Source organism: Cucurbitaria berberidis (genome assembly GCF_010015615.1).
Source record: "Cucurbitaria berberidis CBS 394.84 unplaced genomic scaffold K460scaffold_2, whole genome shotgun sequence".
Taxonomy (NCBI): domain Eukaryota; kingdom Fungi; phylum Ascomycota; class Dothideomycetes; order Pleosporales; family Cucurbitariaceae; genus Cucurbitaria; species Cucurbitaria berberidis.
In genome coordinates, this window is record NW_024468936.1 from 2051096 (window position 1) to 2068337 (window position 17242).

The 17242-nt window shown below is 50.8% G+C and overlaps 8 protein-coding genes across 8 annotated transcripts; 3 read left to right on the forward strand and 5 right to left on the reverse strand.

Moving 5' to 3' along the window:
• Positions 1–737: 737 nt before the first annotated feature.
• K460DRAFT_383984 (NAD(P)-binding protein) lies at positions 738–1863 on the reverse strand (the record flags this gene model as incomplete). Its single annotated transcript, XM_040935475.1, has 2 exons — positions 738–822; positions 931–1863. 2 exons carry the CDS (start codon positions 1861–1863, stop codon positions 769–771), a joined length of 987 nt encoding a protein of 328 aa, XP_040790214.1. The 3' UTR covers positions 738–768.
• A 582-nt stretch (positions 1864–2445) lies between these two features.
• Positions 2446–3849, reverse strand: K460DRAFT_352753 (uncharacterized protein; the record flags this gene model as incomplete). Its single annotated transcript, XM_040931673.1, has 1 exon — positions 2446–3849. One exon carries the CDS (start codon positions 3847–3849, stop codon positions 2446–2448), a length of 1404 nt encoding a protein of 467 aa, XP_040790215.1.
• A 205-nt stretch (positions 3850–4054) lies between these two features.
• On the forward strand, positions 4055–6257 carry K460DRAFT_307073 (acid phosphatase PHO12 precursor). Its single transcript, XM_040930054.1, has 2 exons — positions 4055–4473; positions 4524–6257. Exons 1-2 carry the CDS (start codon positions 4365–4367, stop codon positions 5855–5857), a joined length of 1443 nt encoding a protein of 480 aa, XP_040790216.1. The 5' UTR covers positions 4055–4364; the 3' UTR covers positions 5858–6257.
• Positions 6258–6380: 123 nt separating this feature from the next.
• K460DRAFT_363708 (uncharacterized protein) lies at positions 6381–7345 on the forward strand. The gene has a single exon (XM_040932869.1). It carries the CDS (start codon positions 6862–6864, stop codon positions 7132–7134), a length of 273 nt encoding a protein of 90 aa, XP_040790217.1. The 5' UTR covers positions 6381–6861; the 3' UTR covers positions 7135–7345.
• A 184-nt stretch (positions 7346–7529) lies between these two features.
• Positions 7530–8987, reverse strand: K460DRAFT_276437 (uncharacterized protein; the record flags this gene model as incomplete). Its single annotated transcript, XM_040928115.1, has 1 exon — positions 7530–8987. One exon carries the CDS (start codon positions 8985–8987, stop codon positions 7530–7532), a length of 1458 nt encoding a protein of 485 aa, XP_040790218.1.
• A 1113-nt stretch (positions 8988–10100) lies between these two features.
• Positions 10101–10969, reverse strand: K460DRAFT_374667 (lytic polysaccharide monooxygenase; the record flags this gene model as incomplete). Its single annotated transcript, XM_040934691.1, has 3 exons — positions 10101–10321; positions 10373–10600; positions 10663–10969. 3 exons carry the CDS (start codon positions 10967–10969, stop codon positions 10101–10103), a joined length of 756 nt encoding a protein of 251 aa, XP_040790219.1.
• Positions 10970–11436: 467 nt separating this feature from the next.
• Positions 11437–12979, reverse strand: K460DRAFT_332881 (alpha-ketoglutarate-dependent 2,4-dichlorophenoxyacetate dioxygenase). Its single transcript, XM_040930857.1, has 3 exons — positions 12648–12979; positions 12248–12457; positions 11437–12194 (listed from the first exon to the last, which is right to left on the reverse strand). The coding sequence occupies exons 1-3, from the start codon at positions 12813–12815 to the stop codon at positions 11523–11525; spliced, it is 1050 nt and encodes a 349-aa protein (XP_040790220.1). The 5' UTR covers positions 12816–12979; the 3' UTR covers positions 11437–11522.
• A 2113-nt stretch (positions 12980–15092) lies between these two features.
• Positions 15093–17112, forward strand: K460DRAFT_276821 (MFS general substrate transporter; the record flags this gene model as incomplete). Its single annotated transcript, XM_040928142.1, has 3 exons — positions 15093–15201; positions 15266–15280; positions 15353–17112. The coding sequence occupies 3 exons, from the start codon at positions 15093–15095 to the stop codon at positions 17110–17112; spliced, it is 1884 nt and encodes a 627-aa protein (XP_040790221.1).
• Positions 17113–17242: the final 130 nt, after the last annotated feature.

The following is a 17242-nucleotide window of genomic DNA, read 5'->3' on the forward strand; positions in this document are numbered from 1 at the left end:
GATAAGGGGTGTGGGCTTGATTACTCCCCCGGCATGCTCAAATACAAAAGATGCAGTGACATGAAATTCAAGAAAATGATACGCGTAAAGTTTTAATGCAACTTTAAGACAATAACTATCGCTGCAAACAACCCGTGGCATTGCCTCGGGAGCAAGTATCGGCCTGGTACGTCGGGGTTCTACGTAAATGCTAAGACATCAAGCAAGGCTGAGCGGGTTAGCCCGTCCCGGACCATGTCCAGTTTGGTCCAAGAGCTGCTAATCATAACCCCCGATCAGCGATTAGTAACATTATTAGAATGGGCCCTGGGACGGGAGTATTAGTAGTTCCGTGTTTGGGTTGGTTTTGGTAATTTGCTTACTGACATGTGACGTATAGTTACACGAGAGAATCCCGATTACATTCAATATACAAGTTCCTAAGATAGAAACCTCTATCTATAATTCTTCTATTCATGCGGACCACATTTCTGTAGAGTAAGACTCTTGGTCTCTTGAGGGACAGGCAGGTGCTCTTGGTTTTGGGGTATATCGAAACATTGAAGCTTTTCTCGAACTTGAAGTGAAGACGGAAGACGCAGGGAAATGCACATGCGAGAAGCTTCTGCAGATCGCTAACACGCGGGTGGCAATACCTTGAAAAAAGCTCGCCATATCCGGTTGTTCGCAGTTGCTACAAGCTTTAAAGATGGAGTTCAGGAAGCTATGGTTTGATGATGCGTGTGCCGGTCAATTTCCGTTGCTGTCTCCTAAAAGGATAATTAACTTCTATATTCTTAACAAGTTATACTGGCTGAATACGCTTAGGAAATCACCGCGCATCTGCGACATAGGTAGGTTAACTTAACTATAAAGGACTACTTTTAGTAACTAGTGGCCGCTATCGTGGGCGGTTACATTATCCTCTGTTGCAGATGCATCTGCCCTTACCTCCGCTTCCGCCATGAACTTCACAACTTCCTTCGTTACAATAGTCATGTGCTTCTGCAGCACTATCCCCCCATAACCACCCACAATGTCATCTCCCAGATCTTCATTTACATGCGGAAAGATACCAGCAACCCTTCCATGCAGACTTTCTTCGGCGCTGAATCGTACGACAGCATCCACGACGCGCTCCATGGGTGCACAGCCCATAACCTGAAGCAGGAAGCCAGCCTCACTTTGAACAAACTCGGGCTTCCGTGTCATAGCCGTATCGACGTACCAAGGAGCAACGAGATTGATGCGAACAGGAGGTACACTTCGACTCGCGCGATCTCGGATCCCGTAAAAGAGTCCTCGAATGCCGAATTTTGACAAGCTATACGTGCTGCTAGAAGGAAAGCCGACGTAGCCGGCGAGAGACGCGACGAACACGATGTTGGGCTTGAACGTGTCCGCTCCATCTCGCCGGAGGCGGAAGTAGTGCATCGCGAGATAGCAAGTGTTGTACACAGCATGCAAGTTCACGTTCGCGCCGGAGAAGCCTGGTTCTGGAGGAGATGGGCTATGCAGGGTTGGCGCTTCTTCTGGAACCATGTCGAACAGATTCTTCTCAGCTACGATGCCAGCACTGGGGATGACGATGTCGATCTTGCCATTGCCGAACTCAACTGCTTTCTGGAACATTTCGACTTGAGCTTGGTATGACGTGACGTCGCATACTACGAACTGGACTTTGTATCCCTTCGACGAGAGATCATGGACCAGTTCGTGCCCGGCCTGCTCTTGCAAGTCGGAAATGGTGACGTATGCACCAGATTCAGCTATCTTGGTTGCGCATGCGAGGCCGATACCTGAAGCGGCTCCTGTAACCAGCACAGAGCGACCCTGGAGATTCGCAGTGTTGGGTGGTTGGTCAAAGGTGATAGGTACCGCCATAGGGGAAATCGAGGAGTCGTCCGGTCGATAATGTGAGGACAAGAAGCTGTACGATTCGACTGTGACTGCAATTATCGGGAACAGTTCTGAGCACAAGGTGGTTTAAATCAGATAGCCTGATACAGTCACAGATAACCGGGGTTTATGTACTACCATTACACGTGGCGTATTGCGATAGGAGGTGCGACCTGTAAGCGCATAGATCAGGGAACTGTGTGAGGTGTCAGAAGCGATAAGGTGGCTCTCGTAGGTGATTTAACAGTTCTTTCCCTTATACAGTCGAGGTTGAGTGCCTAAGGAAGCAACCATTTCTGCCAAGCTCTTTAGTACGGATATTCAATTGATACCTTTCGCAGGCGATTTGACCAAGATATTGCTTAACCGGACGAGGTTACGTGCCTGACAAGCGAAGAGTTCCGCTGAGCGCTTTAGTGGGTGTATTCGGCTGCGAACTAGAAAGGCGGGGAAGTGCCACGAGACCAGAGATCCAAGCCACACCTTCGCAGCAGGCTGACATGAGCCTTGTGGGACGTCTTGATGCTGGTGTCTGGCGATTGACAACGCACATACCGAAATGCACGATCAGCCAAGTGTAAAGGACCACTGCCACTCTCTTAGAACATCCTCCCAATCCCTTCGTTGGCCTCCCTCTAGCTTGGGCCGCCATACCTCTTTCAGCACGTTCTGCACACTGCTGACATTCTCGTATCGATTTCTTTTCTGTATGTCTTCTAACCTCTTGAAACACCTTTCGATGGCGACCTCGTCGTCCAACTCAGCTCCAGCAAGGAAAATAGGGTAAAGCAGGCTCGACTCTGCAGGACTTCCGGGTGGTATTCGAGCAACAAACTCCATGGCGCGTGAGGCGCAACCCGGAATGAGCGACGTGTGCATCGGTGAACTGCGGTACAACTGAATGAGCGCAGCAAGGCGATAAGATTCTGCCAGCGCAATCAAGTCTAGCGCTATTGGAAGATCGACGCCCAGTGCAAACGGGTTATCGTACGTCCATGATTGAATACCATTTTCAATTGAATTGAACGAGGCTTCCGTGACGTAGGGAAACGCAGGATTCGAGGAAGTAATGTACTGAATCCGGGAGATGAGGTCACATAGCTGGTACGAGATGCCCATCAAAGGATCTATGGTGACTGGCATGAGCGTAGAGCTGAGGGGTAACAAGTCTCGGTCAATGGATGATGGCGATGAAGCGTTTGATACTCTCGCCATCAAAGACGCCGACGCAAAGTGGTATGTGAAATGGCGGTGCAGAGAGTCCACTTCTATGCAATCCATGATTCTTTGCTCTGGAGAGAGCTGGCTCAGAATCCGCTGTACGCTTTTTAACTGGGAGATCCACCTAGTAGTCTTGACGCCATTGAGCGCTTCCAGGCCAACTAGAATAAGGATAATCGCAGCGACTTGGTACGTGTCTCGAGGCAGTCCGACAGATGGGGAGATTCGGTCTTTAATGAAAGCATAACATTTCTTCTCGTGTCGAAGTGACACAGCCCTAAGGTGGTGTGCCCGGTCCTTGTCGGAGGCTCGTCGCGCTAGCTGTGCGGAAGAGATGGCAAGAATAGCGTCTAGCATTCCGTCGACGCGAAAAGCCCACGGCATGTACAGCGAAGTGTAGAAACTTGTGGGGGTGGTCGCAACTGAGACACTAGGTACGAAAGCTTCGACATAGTATTGCAGCAGGTGCTTTCTTTCAGAAACCTCATCGCAGGGTAATGCATCCCAGGGGTCGAGTGCCAACCGCGATGGGATGGCGATTCGAAGCTCAGGGCTAGACGAAGTCGACTCTCTCTCGGGCTCGTCCAGGATCCTGCGTGGTGCTTGCCATTCGCATGTGAGATTAAGTCGTGCGCAGTTGGCACACTGAGGCTGCCGGTTATCACATCGCTTCCGCCGTGTTCGGCATGTCAAGCAACCCGTGCGGGAACGTGGGGCAAACCTGCGCTGCCGGGGCTTCGGTTCAGCCATGGCAGCGAGAATCGAAGTACCCTTGACTCGGATAGTCACGGAGATATATCGAAAACGAGCATCTTCACGGGCATGCTGTTGGAGAAGGTTGGTGGTTGAGTCACGGGCAAGACAAGACATGCAACTTAGGTAATCGGCCGACGATGCGCCCTACTCAACAAAAGTGCGCCGTTATTCCGCCGTACGAAGTAGCTCCACTCCTTCCCATATCCAAGGTCAGCCCCGTCGCGCGTTGCACGATGGATCAATTATTCTTGCGATAAGCCGTTAGGGCTCTTGTGGCCTCCAGTAGTCGGGTAGCGAGGGAGCCTCTCGTTCACCGCCGTCGCTCCACGTGTGCGGCAGCGGGTTCCTGAAGCATCCTTGCCCACATGGAAACACAACCATCCAATCTCCGTTCTGTTGGATATTACTTATTACTTACTAGGCACCATGTACACACCGATGGCAATCAAAGCTATAAAGATGGGGAGCCGCACCAAATGTGTTTGTGGTAGTAGAGGCTTTTGGCAACTATGGACCGTATCATCAAGCTCCTTACGGCTTCGCTGGCAATCACAGGCGTCGCGGCTGACAACTTCAACGTTTTACAGCACCTCGGAGGAAATGCGCAATGGTTTCCTGGTATGGATATTGTCCTCTCATAGTGCTCCGCCCTATACTAACCCTCCCAGGCCCAGAAGTAACGGGCATCGCATCTGATGTCCCCTCTGGTTGCAAAGTCGATCTTACCGCCTTCTTCGCGCGCCATGGCAGTCGCTACCCAGACACGGGCGCCTACAAGGAGTGGACCGACTTGCATGCGCGGCTCCAGGCCGGCAAAGGCTTCAAGGTCACTGATGAGAAGCTGGAATTTCTCAACACCTGGAAGCCGGTGCTGTCACATCCAGAGCGCCAGATCGCCCAGATCGACCCAACCGGCTACAAAGAGCTCCACGAGATGGGTGCGACATGGCGTCTTCGCTACCCTGATCTGTATGAGTACAACACTCCCTTCACCATGTGGGCCAATTGGTACAAGTCAAGCCCTCGGGTCCGTGACAGCGCGCGTCTATTCGCTCAGGGCTTCTTGGGGCCGAACGCGACTGAACTCGGGACGATTCTGGCGCTCAACAGCAGCGAACCTGCGTCCTGGATGAACTCGCTCGCGCCCAGCGATCTCTGCAAGGCCTATGAGGACAATGGAGGCGGTGCCTACAAGGATGAGTGGGATGCCATCTACTTGCCGCCGATCCACGCCAGGCTCAATGCCATGATCCACGGTGATTTCAACTTCACCCAGTCGGACGTTTCAATCATCCCTTATCTCTGCGGCTTTGAGACACAGATCACCGGACGTCGAAGCCCATTTTGCGACTTGTTTACCAAGGAAGAGATTCTTCAGTATGAATATGCGCAGGATCTTCGGTACTGGTATGGCACCGGCTTAGGCTCTGACATTGAGAAGTACCAGATGGTTCCTGTTCTCGACAAGCTCGTGCAGCGCTTTGTTGACGGGCCGGATGCGACGTACAAGACCGGTAACTCAACGTTTGTCCCTCCCAAGATCATAGCCGCCTTTTCGAACGACGGCCAGATCAGTCAGCTCCTCGCAGCCCTTGGCGTATTCGATAAGGAAGCTCAACTCCCAGGCAACAAGGCTCGTCCGGCCAGAAAGTTCAGAGCCAGCCGTTTTGTATCCATGCGTGGAACCGTCGCCTTCGAGCGATTGTCTTGTGTTGCTCATGCGTCAAATGCCAGCTACGGAACCGGCAAGAACAACACCACCTCCCAGACGTATATACGCATCCGCCTGAATGACGTCGTCTACCCAGTCGTCAATTGTACCAGCGGACCCGGCTCATCGTGCCCTCTTCTGCAGTATCAAGGTATCATTAAGGGCAAGGTCGCGGCAGCTGGTAGCTCCACGAAACTGTGCAATATGACTGATTCTCCTTTGTCGAGCAAGCCGAGCGCATCGTTCTTCATGGACAACACGCTGCCGTACGCGAAGGTCATTAAGCCCTAAAATGTGTCTTTTCTGAAATCTCGGAACGGCAGTGGTTAATAAAACGGTGAATTAGTCTATACATACCATCGCGCACCGCTTCTCCACTTCCCATTCGCGTGCAGTCTTCACCGACTTGAATACAGACACAGACAGTGGCATCGCGACAAGAAAAAACAAGAATTTGCTCCTGGATGTCGAGTCATCCAAATCACGTCTTTGACATGTGTAGGGCGCAACATTTGCTCACTAATTCTAGCGCTGAACAATGCACCCCCACTCACCGTTCTTTGGGAATGGGGTCCGTGCGCAAGGCGCAAGGTGTACATTGCAAGGCGCGAAAGCCAACTAGCCTGTCAAACTTCGCTTTTCCCGCATTCTTCGAGCCACATTTCAATCGTTGTTTTAGAATTGACCAACCGCAAGCGTTTTCTTTTGATTGCTGCTATTAAATTGACCAATGTCGTGGTTGTAGGTTCGTTAAATTCCTACGCTAGGCTTTCCGACGGGTAATGCAATTGTGCAGCAGCGCCCTCTCCCATCGGGAAAGCCTGGATAGCGCCATCCGTATGCGGTTACTGGTGGCTTGAAGCTCGGCTGTCTGTCGACTTCATTGGTCACTTTGTATTTAGCTGGCATAAACATTGGACATGTGGAGCGGACATTTGACATGAAAGGCGTAAACTTCGTTTCAATGTTCGCATTTGTAAGTGCGAAGAGGTGATAGAGTCATAAGACCTGTGCCGGTGTCGGTGGATATGGAGATGGAGAGAGTATAAAGCAGTCTCACCCCCTGACTGATAGAGATACCAATTCAGCAAACTTCACTTCAAACTATCCAAGAGCAATCCAGAACCAACCCACGAAAGCGACCACAATCTGTGCTTCCAATACTCAGACATCACGCAACGCCAGCATCAACGATTACGAGATCGACAATTGATCAGACACCCCACAGTCACACGAAGCAAAATTCGACCCTGCAGTTCATTCCACCACCTCGCCAAATCACGTCTTCAGTCACAATGTCATACTCAACAGCAACAACACCCAGGACCTCCATTGAGCTCGCCAAGTCGGCCATCACTTCCTCCTCCGCATCTCTCGCCTCTTCATCATCGTCGCTAAAGCAACCGAGCAAAGCGAAGGGTATCTGGGAATCCATCAAGCGACATCACCAGGGCATGAACGAGGCGTATGAGGCGTATTACGGACAAGGAAACATGTCTAGGTCGGGCAAGCAGCAAGAAATTTGGGAGTACAAGAGGGGCGAGTACACCAAGGGCGGTCGGAATTGATTGTGGGCTTGAAGTGCAAGAAAGAATGCCGAATGTTTCAATGGTCAATTGGCTGATTGGGCGTGGTTAATGATGTGCGTTCGGAATATTGCAAGGTGCTTATGGAGTTTTGTTTTCGGGTTATCCCCGATGGGCATTGATTGCGAGCATTGGCTACAAGTATTGCATTTTTGGTCGTAGAGCAAATTCAATTGATACCACACAAACATTTTCCAACACTCTTGTGCTTTATCCTTTTAATCGTGACAGGAGTAATACATCGGCCCGATCCTCGCGACCACGTCTCTAGACATCAGAACGAAGACGGTCCTCCGTTCTGAATCGCAGCGTTGAGAGCGACAGGATAGAATAATTTGCATGTTACTAGACATTACCTCCGCCTTTCTCTTCTCGACTCAAGGCCTCGGGTCCGTAGTGAGGCCTTCCACACCCTTGGAAACACACTCAAGGACATGCTCCATCAGCTCCATTTCAACCGCGCCCTCTCTCCAGGAAAAGTTTACGACCGCATTCCCATCCATGCCTGTCACCACGTTGACGCATATCGGGCAGCTCGTCATATTAGGAGTTTGGCTAAATGTCATTCTGCCAATTTTCCATGGCATCTCCATTTCCGTTTTCGTAACCCTGAACACGCCGATGTTCGAGAGCTCAAGCGTGGGACTGCGCGGTTTGCCGAGCTGCTCCAAGAAGAATCTGGGCATGTCGGATACGTATTTTAAGAGAGCGATCGGATTGTCCCAACCCTCTTTGGCGAGTTCTGTTTGAATTTCGGCCTTGACCGCGCGCGCTTCGTCCCATGAGAAGTATTGCAACACCTCCACTTTCGCTGCTTCGTCTGTGGAAGTTACAGCTAGACGTTGGTGAAGATAACCGTACTGTGTAATCGCGTTCGTTATTTGGTCTTCCGCGACACCATCCAAGAAGCGTCGCATCGACATGGGGCTCGCAATCTTGATCTTTTCGCACTCGGCAGCCGGGACACTAGCGAATAGCGATGCGGCGAGGAGGCATTGAAGGGTGGCTGTTACGCTCGTCTTTTCTTTACGACTGGCCTGCGCCAGCTTGCTTGTTGTCTCTGCCGAGAATACAAGGGTGCGATAGTGAATTGGTTGGGCTAGATCAATTTCAGCAGGGACCGGATTTCCCGTCCAAAGCTTCATGGGTCGTTTGGCGAAGATCGAAGGGAGGATCGTGCCGAGGACGGCTTTGATAAAGAATGGCCATGATATTGACATGGAGTGCAATTCCTCAAGCGGTGGAAATAGGGCTGTATTCAGCGATTTGAAGATTGGATCTGCGTCTGCTTCTGGTGCTGCGGAGTTCAGAGCAGCGAGGAATGACTCATGGAACAAAAATGCGGATGTTCCATCGGCAAGGGCATGATGAAAGAACCACGACACCGAGAACTCGTTTGGTTTCTTCGTCGATGTGAGAATAATAAGACGCCAGAATGGTTTGCTCCCAAGCTCGTCCTTGAAGTCGCGGTTGTGCTGTTCCACCAACAACGCATCCAGCTCTGCATCCGTTTCGCCGTCCCTCGGCAAAGGGTCTTCACGCTGGTGAAATTCGACGCACGTACGGAAATCAATCTCAGGTATTCGTGCAAAGTACACGTCGGGATATGACTTCTCTTCGTTTAGGGGGATGGCGCCCAGAATTGCATGTTTGGCAAGAACCCCGCGCAGCGCCCCGAACACTAGCGTCTCAAGGGAGGTCAAGGTTGCAGCAGAGGAGGTGTAGGTCGCAGTAAGTCCAACATTCTTGTAGATACCCAGATGATGCCTCGCTGTGCTGTATGTCTCCAGGCGACCACATGTGCGTAGCTTCTCGAGGTTCGTAACATCTACCATCTTCTTTTTAATTCCACATCTTCTTCTTCTCTTATTGTCAATTCGTTTAGGTCTGATGCCTTAGATTTGGCGTCCTCGGGACAGCTTTATATGAAAGATGGAGTCGCAAGCTATGCCTAAATGGGGGAAGGGATATGTGGATAACGCCACAGCCAATGAACAGGAGAATGAGATCCGCTAGGACGGAAGCGAGCTCGTTTTCTTCGGATTGTCTCTGCGTCCCTGTTCCCAGGCATCCTTCGCGGCATTTTACTGTGGAAAAGTACGCATGCTATATGAGGCAAGCGGAGCGAAGCTGTACATGACTCTGGTTGTATTTTGCGATGAGACCCATCGCTCTCACAGTTGAGGATTTCGATGCCCCAAATTCAACGATGACAATCGCAGGCAAGGTCGATAAAGCCCAGGTTTCAAGAGCGCCTCGCCCCAGAACTAGCAGTTGAGCTATACCTAGCCTGTGCTTGGAGAGCCGACATTCTTTGTGTTCGGGGTTAGGGTTCGGAGATATTTGTGATTAAGACCGACTAGTGCAGGATAGCTCGAGTCACATTGCCAACATCACATCTTCAGTTCAGCCACTGTATAGTTCGGTAATATAGGTGTTTCATGATCGAACGAGAGATCGGCAACACAGCCGGCCGGGTTGCAAGGTACCTCGCCTTCCACGAACTAGGCGTTAGACGATAAAATTACAATCAAGAAGCAATACGTACCTATCATATACACACATTAAGCCTCGGGTGAGCTCTGCACTCTTCTGCATAATACCCCTGAGTTAATGGTACCTAGGTAGTCCTGAGTGTCGTCTTTTTTTCTCTTCAAGATGCATACAATCTGACTCGCCTTGGCTGTAGCCTCCGAGGCAAGATGGCGGGCATTTAGGGTCGTAAGAGGTAAGCCAGGGTGCGATGTTGATAATCACCTCCATTCAGCTACTACAAGATACTTGAAGATTTCACCTAATGGAAGCTTGCCGCAATCAGAGAACCAACATGGATCGCCGTACAAGTGCACCCTGCAACGTCACTGGGTTCATCCACTTTAGTCAGCACACTTCCCGTGCGAAGCCGCTGATTCCTCCCAGATACTTCGGGACACTGGCTGAGTATCAAGCTAACGCATGGAACCGGCAGCGCAAGTAATGGGTGTCGGTCCGGGGATAGAATAGCTCTTGCCGCCCATATAGGGCTGCCCTGCATTGTCATAAATGCTGACTTGTACGCCGGGGTCGTTCGCCTTGTAAGCACCGGGGAAACTGACAAAATTACTGCCTTTGTTGGTTCCGGAGCCTGTGACGCGAATCTGCGCGCATTCCATGTAGAACTGGGCACCGCCTACATTTGGAGTCAGCCTACATGAGCCCCTTTGGCTGAATGGGAACATGCCTTGATTTTGAGCACCATGTAAAGCGATAAGCTCAGCGCGAAGCAGATATTCACCTGGTGCAACACAAGTTGGCATGGTGAAGTAGTGCCATCCTCCATTTGAGATCATGGTATCGACTGCCCATTTGCCATTGCTCAAGCCATCTTGAGCGACTTTGAACCACTGAAGCCCAGTTGTACTAGCCGTGGCCGCATTGTCGACCTTGGCAAGATAATACTGGATAGGACCTGGAATTTGTTCAGCCCAATACTTCTCGCAGACTGCAAGTACTTTCCATGAAATTGCTCACCTTTATGGCTCTTCGCGATAGGATGATCAGGATCATTCGCTCCCTGTGCGCCGCCTATGACATGGCCCCACCATGCGCCGACTTTGGCTCCGGCAGGGACAGAGATCACATTGTTGTCCTTGTGGGAGATTCCTTTGTTACAAGCAAAGGAACTATCCGTGACACTAGTGATGGGATAATCGGAGTCTGGAGCCCGCACACCCTTGAGTTGCCCTTGATCGACGCCGTTGACGGAGACTTTCTGGAAGATGGTGTGGGCGGAGACACAGCTTGTCACAATGGCGATGAAGGAAAGATAAAGTCGCATGATGGCTTTCGCTATAGGTAGCCGTCGAGGAGTTCCTGCAAAACTGGAGTGAATCGCAATCATTATATACTGAGGCTTTGAAAATAAGAATCGGCATTCGTATATTCGATCTGGTCATTCCCACAAAGCGTGTTATCCTATTGGCAGTTCTTTGCGGAAATTGATAGTATTCGAAGATTGTACTATGACCTGACGAAGGCCTCCTATGACCCATGTCCGGCACTTCCTCAACTGCCCTACCACTTCTCATTCGTAGACCCGTGAATAGATTGGATTATTCTCTAGTAATAGAGCTGTAGATGTTAGTCCGTATCTTCCGTGCCGAAAGCGTCAAGGAAGTACTGGAACGGCTCTCATATAGTAAGCCAAGAGACCCCCACTATACCTTGGGAACGTTATGGCCACCCCGCAAGATTCGTAAATGACACGGAGAGCGCGGAGACATATAAAGGAACAGAGAAAGGAGCATGAACTTTTGGTATCTATCGACCTCGTGCGATTACTTCGGGTCTACCGAAGTAAAAGGACATACATACGCGCCGGATTGAAACGCTTATAGTGCCATAGGCTGCGCCTGTAGAGTTTGCAGCGGAACAGAAACAGAATTCGTACTCCCAAGACTGAAGCCGGGTCTTTTTGTTATTCCCGGATCATTGAGTCCCCAGGCCGTTTGGCTTGCGTCATGTACTGTTGTCCTTCGCAGGTCTCGCCTGTACTTTCCAGCAAATGTACCCCCTCCAGCTCGATGAAGAACGCTCGTATTATCCCAAATGATCAAATCACCAACGTTTTTCCACGCAACGCTAATGCGATACTTCTCCTGCGTTATATGGTCTAGCAGTGTCTCTAAAAGTCGATCGCTTTTCTCCCTTGGTACGCCAACGACATGATGTGCATGCGCTGCGACGTACAGATTCATGCGCTTACTTGGTTCGTGAAGCTGCACGATCTTGTGAACGTGCATGGCCTGGGTTTCCACATCTACATCTTTGAAAAACTCTGGCGCGGCTTTCTTCCTGCTGTGTGCCAAGGAGTGTGCAGCTGCGTAATCATTTTCCAACAGCTCGATCTTCAAGGAATCAGAGAGCTCATCGAACGCGGTTCTCGAGTCCGAAAAATCGGTATTGCCGCCGTGCCCAGGTGGAGGAAGCTCGTGGGCGCGAAGTAGTGAGTAAGAAGCCCGTCGTGGATTGAAAGAACTATCGACATGAAAAAGAGCATTACCCTCGAGTGTCGTGAGTACAGGGTTCTCTTACGTGGCATGGCAACTGTACTCACCTTTTGATATTGTGCTTTAGGGCTGTTCGGATCGATGACATTGCCGTCTTCATCAACATTGCCTGCATCGAACAGTTCGTAATACTTATAACGCATCTTCCTCCCGTTCGTCATATATGGTCGAATGTCATCGAGGTCGCCTAGTTTCCTCGAGAACTCAACGTGCGCTGTGTCATCCATACCTGTGTTCCGGAAGACGCATACTCCGTACTTTGTGCTCACGTTAGCGGCGCACCCGGATTTAGTGTGTCTAACAAGATCGCAGGCATAATCTGAATGAGAATGTGTTTTGGCAAGGCCATGAGCAGCGCCTTTGATGTGCTTCGTTATAGCCTTAACAAGATCGTTCATGAGGTATGAACACTGTTGGGGACTGACTAGGGAGAACTAACGTAAATACCTTTGCCATGGCTCGCAAAACGTCTTCAAACTGCTCATCACTCGGATGCGGGAATTTTACGCCTTCGATCTCGGCACCGAACTTTGGGTGGAGCTTCTCGACATTGAAGGTCTTGAACTTGCCGCCTCCTGTATCGGAACTTCTCTCTGCTTCGTTACTGTCTGCCATTTCGCCCTTGTAATCTGGACAAGGTCTTTGAGCAGTGTTTGGTCGGATGGTGAGGGGTTCCCGTCTAGGTGGTACATTGAAAGAAGCAACGGCGGCCGTAGGATGAGAAGAAGGTGAATGTGCGAAGAAGTGCGGTGGATGTTTCCGCAGGTATACAACTCAAGACCCCGCAACGGTAAATACATGCTGGGCAAATGCCGATACCGCACACTTGGTATCACACGACAAGGCTGTAGGTACTGTGACTGGTGATGGTGTCTAGGATGCTGCCCCGCAAATTGGCGGGGGACCCCACGATAAGTTCTGGGATCCCGGCTACAACGAGCGGAGTCAACCCCAAGAATAGATTCGCCTGCATTAGACTGGCGCCATCCTGGAACAGGTGTATTGTCTTCCTCAAACGATAAGAATAGAGGCACAACGACGTCCCGGAAATATCTGTTAGACGTCGTCTCCCGGACACCGGTGCTGGCCAAGTATCGAATATCTCAGACTCTCCGACGACGACGATGAAATATATGACCAGTCGGTAAAGTAAGACACTCACGAGCGTCGGCCTCGTCGGGGCATTGGTTTTGCCCAGCGACAATGAGACGGTCATCGCGGACTGAGGCGCGGGGCCGGGGCCTTATTTGGCACAGCGTTACAACGGTCGCTTGTGTGACTTTCCTTGAGCAACCATGATTCAGCCGCATCCCAGGTGAGCATTGTGCGACATTCGAGGTTTGTTGGGTTGGCTTCCAGATCTGGAACGTGAGGCTGAATTTGGCGGCGAGAAGATGCGCTTCTGTAAGGCACATGAACGCATTTCGGGCGCTAAGAGATAGCTAGGCAGGGGCGACAAGTCAGTCTATTCCTCGGCTTGATTATATCCCGCGCGAGTGGATGCGGTGTTGTGGTGATGGAACGGGGGCTTGTGTTTGGGTCGCTTCCCTGCGCATTGGCTGACGTAATGCGTCGCATCAACGTTTCTGTACCACTTTCTCCTGGACTTGTTGTCTCCTACCACCTACCACCCGCCAGAAACGTCATATCCATACAGCCTCATGGATAGGACCACGTCCTGGGGCCGTTTCACGCGGTATATCTTACCGCAGATTACTCCCTGGAGACGCCACAGTTGCTAATTCGGGTCGTAGGTACGGAGAGTGATCCTCCTTGCAAATACGCATGCTCATCTGTTTCGCATCTCAACTGCTCATTAGAACAACACTGCGTCGTGAACAAGGAAGATCTACGTGGAAGACTACCTACATTAAAGATAAGCTTGTCGCGATTCGTGGGCCCTGGAGAGGACTCGGTAGTCAACCACTTCGGAACAAGGCCGTGCTCCACATCTTGAAGCTCTCTTTGCGCACTCATTCGCAAAGGGTAGATGTGTCCTCAAAGTCACATTCATGATGCGCCCAAACTTCCCCAAAATCCCTTCAATATCCATTCAAGTGGAAGCCAAGGCATGGTCATTCAACTGTCCTGCCTAGTCACTCTCTGTCTAGTTCGCGTATCGAGAGACCCTAGTTGCGTGGCGCTTCTTGCAGCCTGGTTGCTGGGTCACTAACGGCGGCCGCTGAAGCCGGTTTGGGAAACTGCATGCACATACCGATCTTTACGACTTCGCTGTGCCCCAAGAGAGTTCGTCTACCGGTCTTGGCAACAGAGAACGGTGCTTGTGTTACGTGGGCGTATCCGGAAGTAGATCAGATGCCCGCCTTATGAGTCGATGCACCTGTGCGCCTCGTTGGGTCACATCGATTTGTGCGCCTCTTGAGGCATACGTTGAGCAGCGGTTGCATTTTCGGGTACTAGTATCTATAATCTACTTGGATATGTACCAATTCGGAGACGGCGCACTGACTATACTGACAAACACATCTTCACTAGTGGCTGGATTCGTACGTTTGCGATATTGGACACACATACAAAAGGTAGACTGTTTGGTCATCCTTCATTCTTTAGTTACCGTCAGAGCAAATCACCCCCTCGTCGCTATTCTACACCTCACCTAAGTTTCCCGCTTCTTCTATTTCAAGATTCTTTCACGCTTTTACTTCAATAGTTCGACCCTCGCCCGAGTGTTGGTTTCATATATCAATCCATGCAACTTTTCAACCGACGGTAGCCACTGGTATGACTTCAATGACAGGAAACCATGACGCCTCGCCGATGGAACGAATCACATCAATGAGCAGGTGCGTTAGCAATCGATGTGGTGAACACTATCGCGAGATTAACATTTGCCGCAGCGACACTGAAGGGCCGAAGTCGAGCTGTTCGAGTATGACAGAGGTTGATGTTCTGGACTTGCGGCGTGTTAGAGATAGTGTGCCATGGCGACTGTGGGCTGTGGCTGTCATCGGATTTTGGGAAAGAGCGGCGTTCTGGGGACGTACGTAAAAAGCATGACAGACCTGTATGTGGAACGCTTACTGACTTGTTATTTGCTCTTCTAGTCACCGCACCATGGCGTATGTTACACCACAATCCTTTCTTCGACTCCGGTTTGTCGGGAAAATGATGCTAATTTGGTCGTCGCACAGAGAATTACATGGAGCACCCGCCACACTCCGACAGGAATCACACTCCCGGAGCCCTCGGCCTCGGCCAGGTGAAGGCGACACAGATATACTGCGCCTTCTACATATTTTACTATGTCACCCCGTCCTTCGTCGCACCGCTAGCAGATAGCCGTCTCGGTCAATACCCAACCCTAGTGGCCAGCGTCATGTTGTATTGTGCTGGATGTACCGTCCTGACCATCAGTTCCTTACCAACAAGTCTCACCAAAGACTGGGGTCTGCCTGGGCTGATCCTTGCCATGTTTCTAATTGGATTAGGTGGTGGAGGGTTCAAGGCTATCACGGCACCGTTCATCGCTGACCAATATACGGAAACGAAGCCACGCCTGAAAAGATTGAAATCGGGAGAGCTGGTGGTCACAGACCATCAGCTAACGTTGCAGTACATATACAACCTGTACTTCTGGGTTGGTAACGTCGGGTCGCTTTCGTGGTTTGCTACGGTCTACATTGAAAAGCGATATGGCTTCGCCGGAGCATACGGTCTCACTCTAGGTTTCATGGCCATCGCAATGTTCATGTTGGTCTTTGGAAAGCGCTGGTTCGTCAGAGTTCCGCATAAAGATAATGTCCTCCCTCAGGCTACAAGGATCATTACCTGCGCCATCAGAAACGGCTTCAGGATGAAGCACGCAGATCCGGAATATCAGCTTGAGCATCGCCGCAAAACTGTCGCTTGGAGTAGTACCCTCGTCGACGAACTCACACGAGGCTTACGAGCTTGTCGAGTCCTCCTGGCATTCGTCATGTTTTACATCTGCTTCGACCAGATGCAGAATAATCTGATCTCCCAAGCCGGGCAAATGAAAACAGGCAGCACTCCAAACGACCTACTACCGGCTATGAATCAGGTGGGGTGCATCGTCCTCGGTCCGCTAATACAAGAGGGTCTTTATCCCTTCCTTCACAAGCGGCGAATCTACATGAAACCTATAACACGTATCACCATCGGCTTTGTCTTCATTGCACTCGCAATGCTCTATGCTACTTTCGTGCAGTATGCAATCTACGCATCGCCACCTTGTTACGACCACCCTGAACAATGCGGAAACGGACAACGGACGTCAATGTGGGTGCTTAAAGACAGCAGGCCCAACGTTTGGATACAAGCACCTCTTTATTTTCTCATCGCCATTGGGGAGATCTTCGCATATGTCACTGGCCTAGAGTACGCATACGATAACTCGCCAAAGGATATGAAAGTTCTTGTGCAAGCAATCAGTCTGCTTCTGGGTGGGGTAGGCTCGGCCTGTGCGATGGCACTAGCTCAAGTTGCTCACGATCCGAACCTCATCTGGCTGTACGCCTCGTTGACGGGAGGAATGGCAGCGACTGCACTCATCTTCTGGCTTGTGTTTCGCAAGTATGACACACCGCTGTCAGTTGATAACGTGGAAGACTCGCCAAAGGAGATATCATTCGACCTGGAGAAAGGCAGCAATCAGGACCAGGACAGAGAAGAGAGTTCGCTCCAATCACGTATCAGCAAAGTAGATGTTGATGCCACGGAGGTTTCCATGTGCCCCGAAGCGGGCGATATCTCGATTATGGAGCTGTCTGATCTGCAAATGGGGTCTGAAACTACTTTATGTCTGAGGAACAGCGACGTTGATGGCGAGGGAACAATATCGGACGGCAGTCATTTACATGAACTACCTGCTGAGGTCTCAGTAACGAGCGACAACTGGTTCGAACACAACGCATCAAGAGGAGCAAGGTAACGCTCCGTCAACCAGAGACTGATCCACGCGAGGCACCATTGCACTCCCTGCGGACATCGCATTGTCGTCGTTACCACTTGAGCCGCGCACGACGAGATTACGGCATCCTCGACTCACCCACTATTGCATA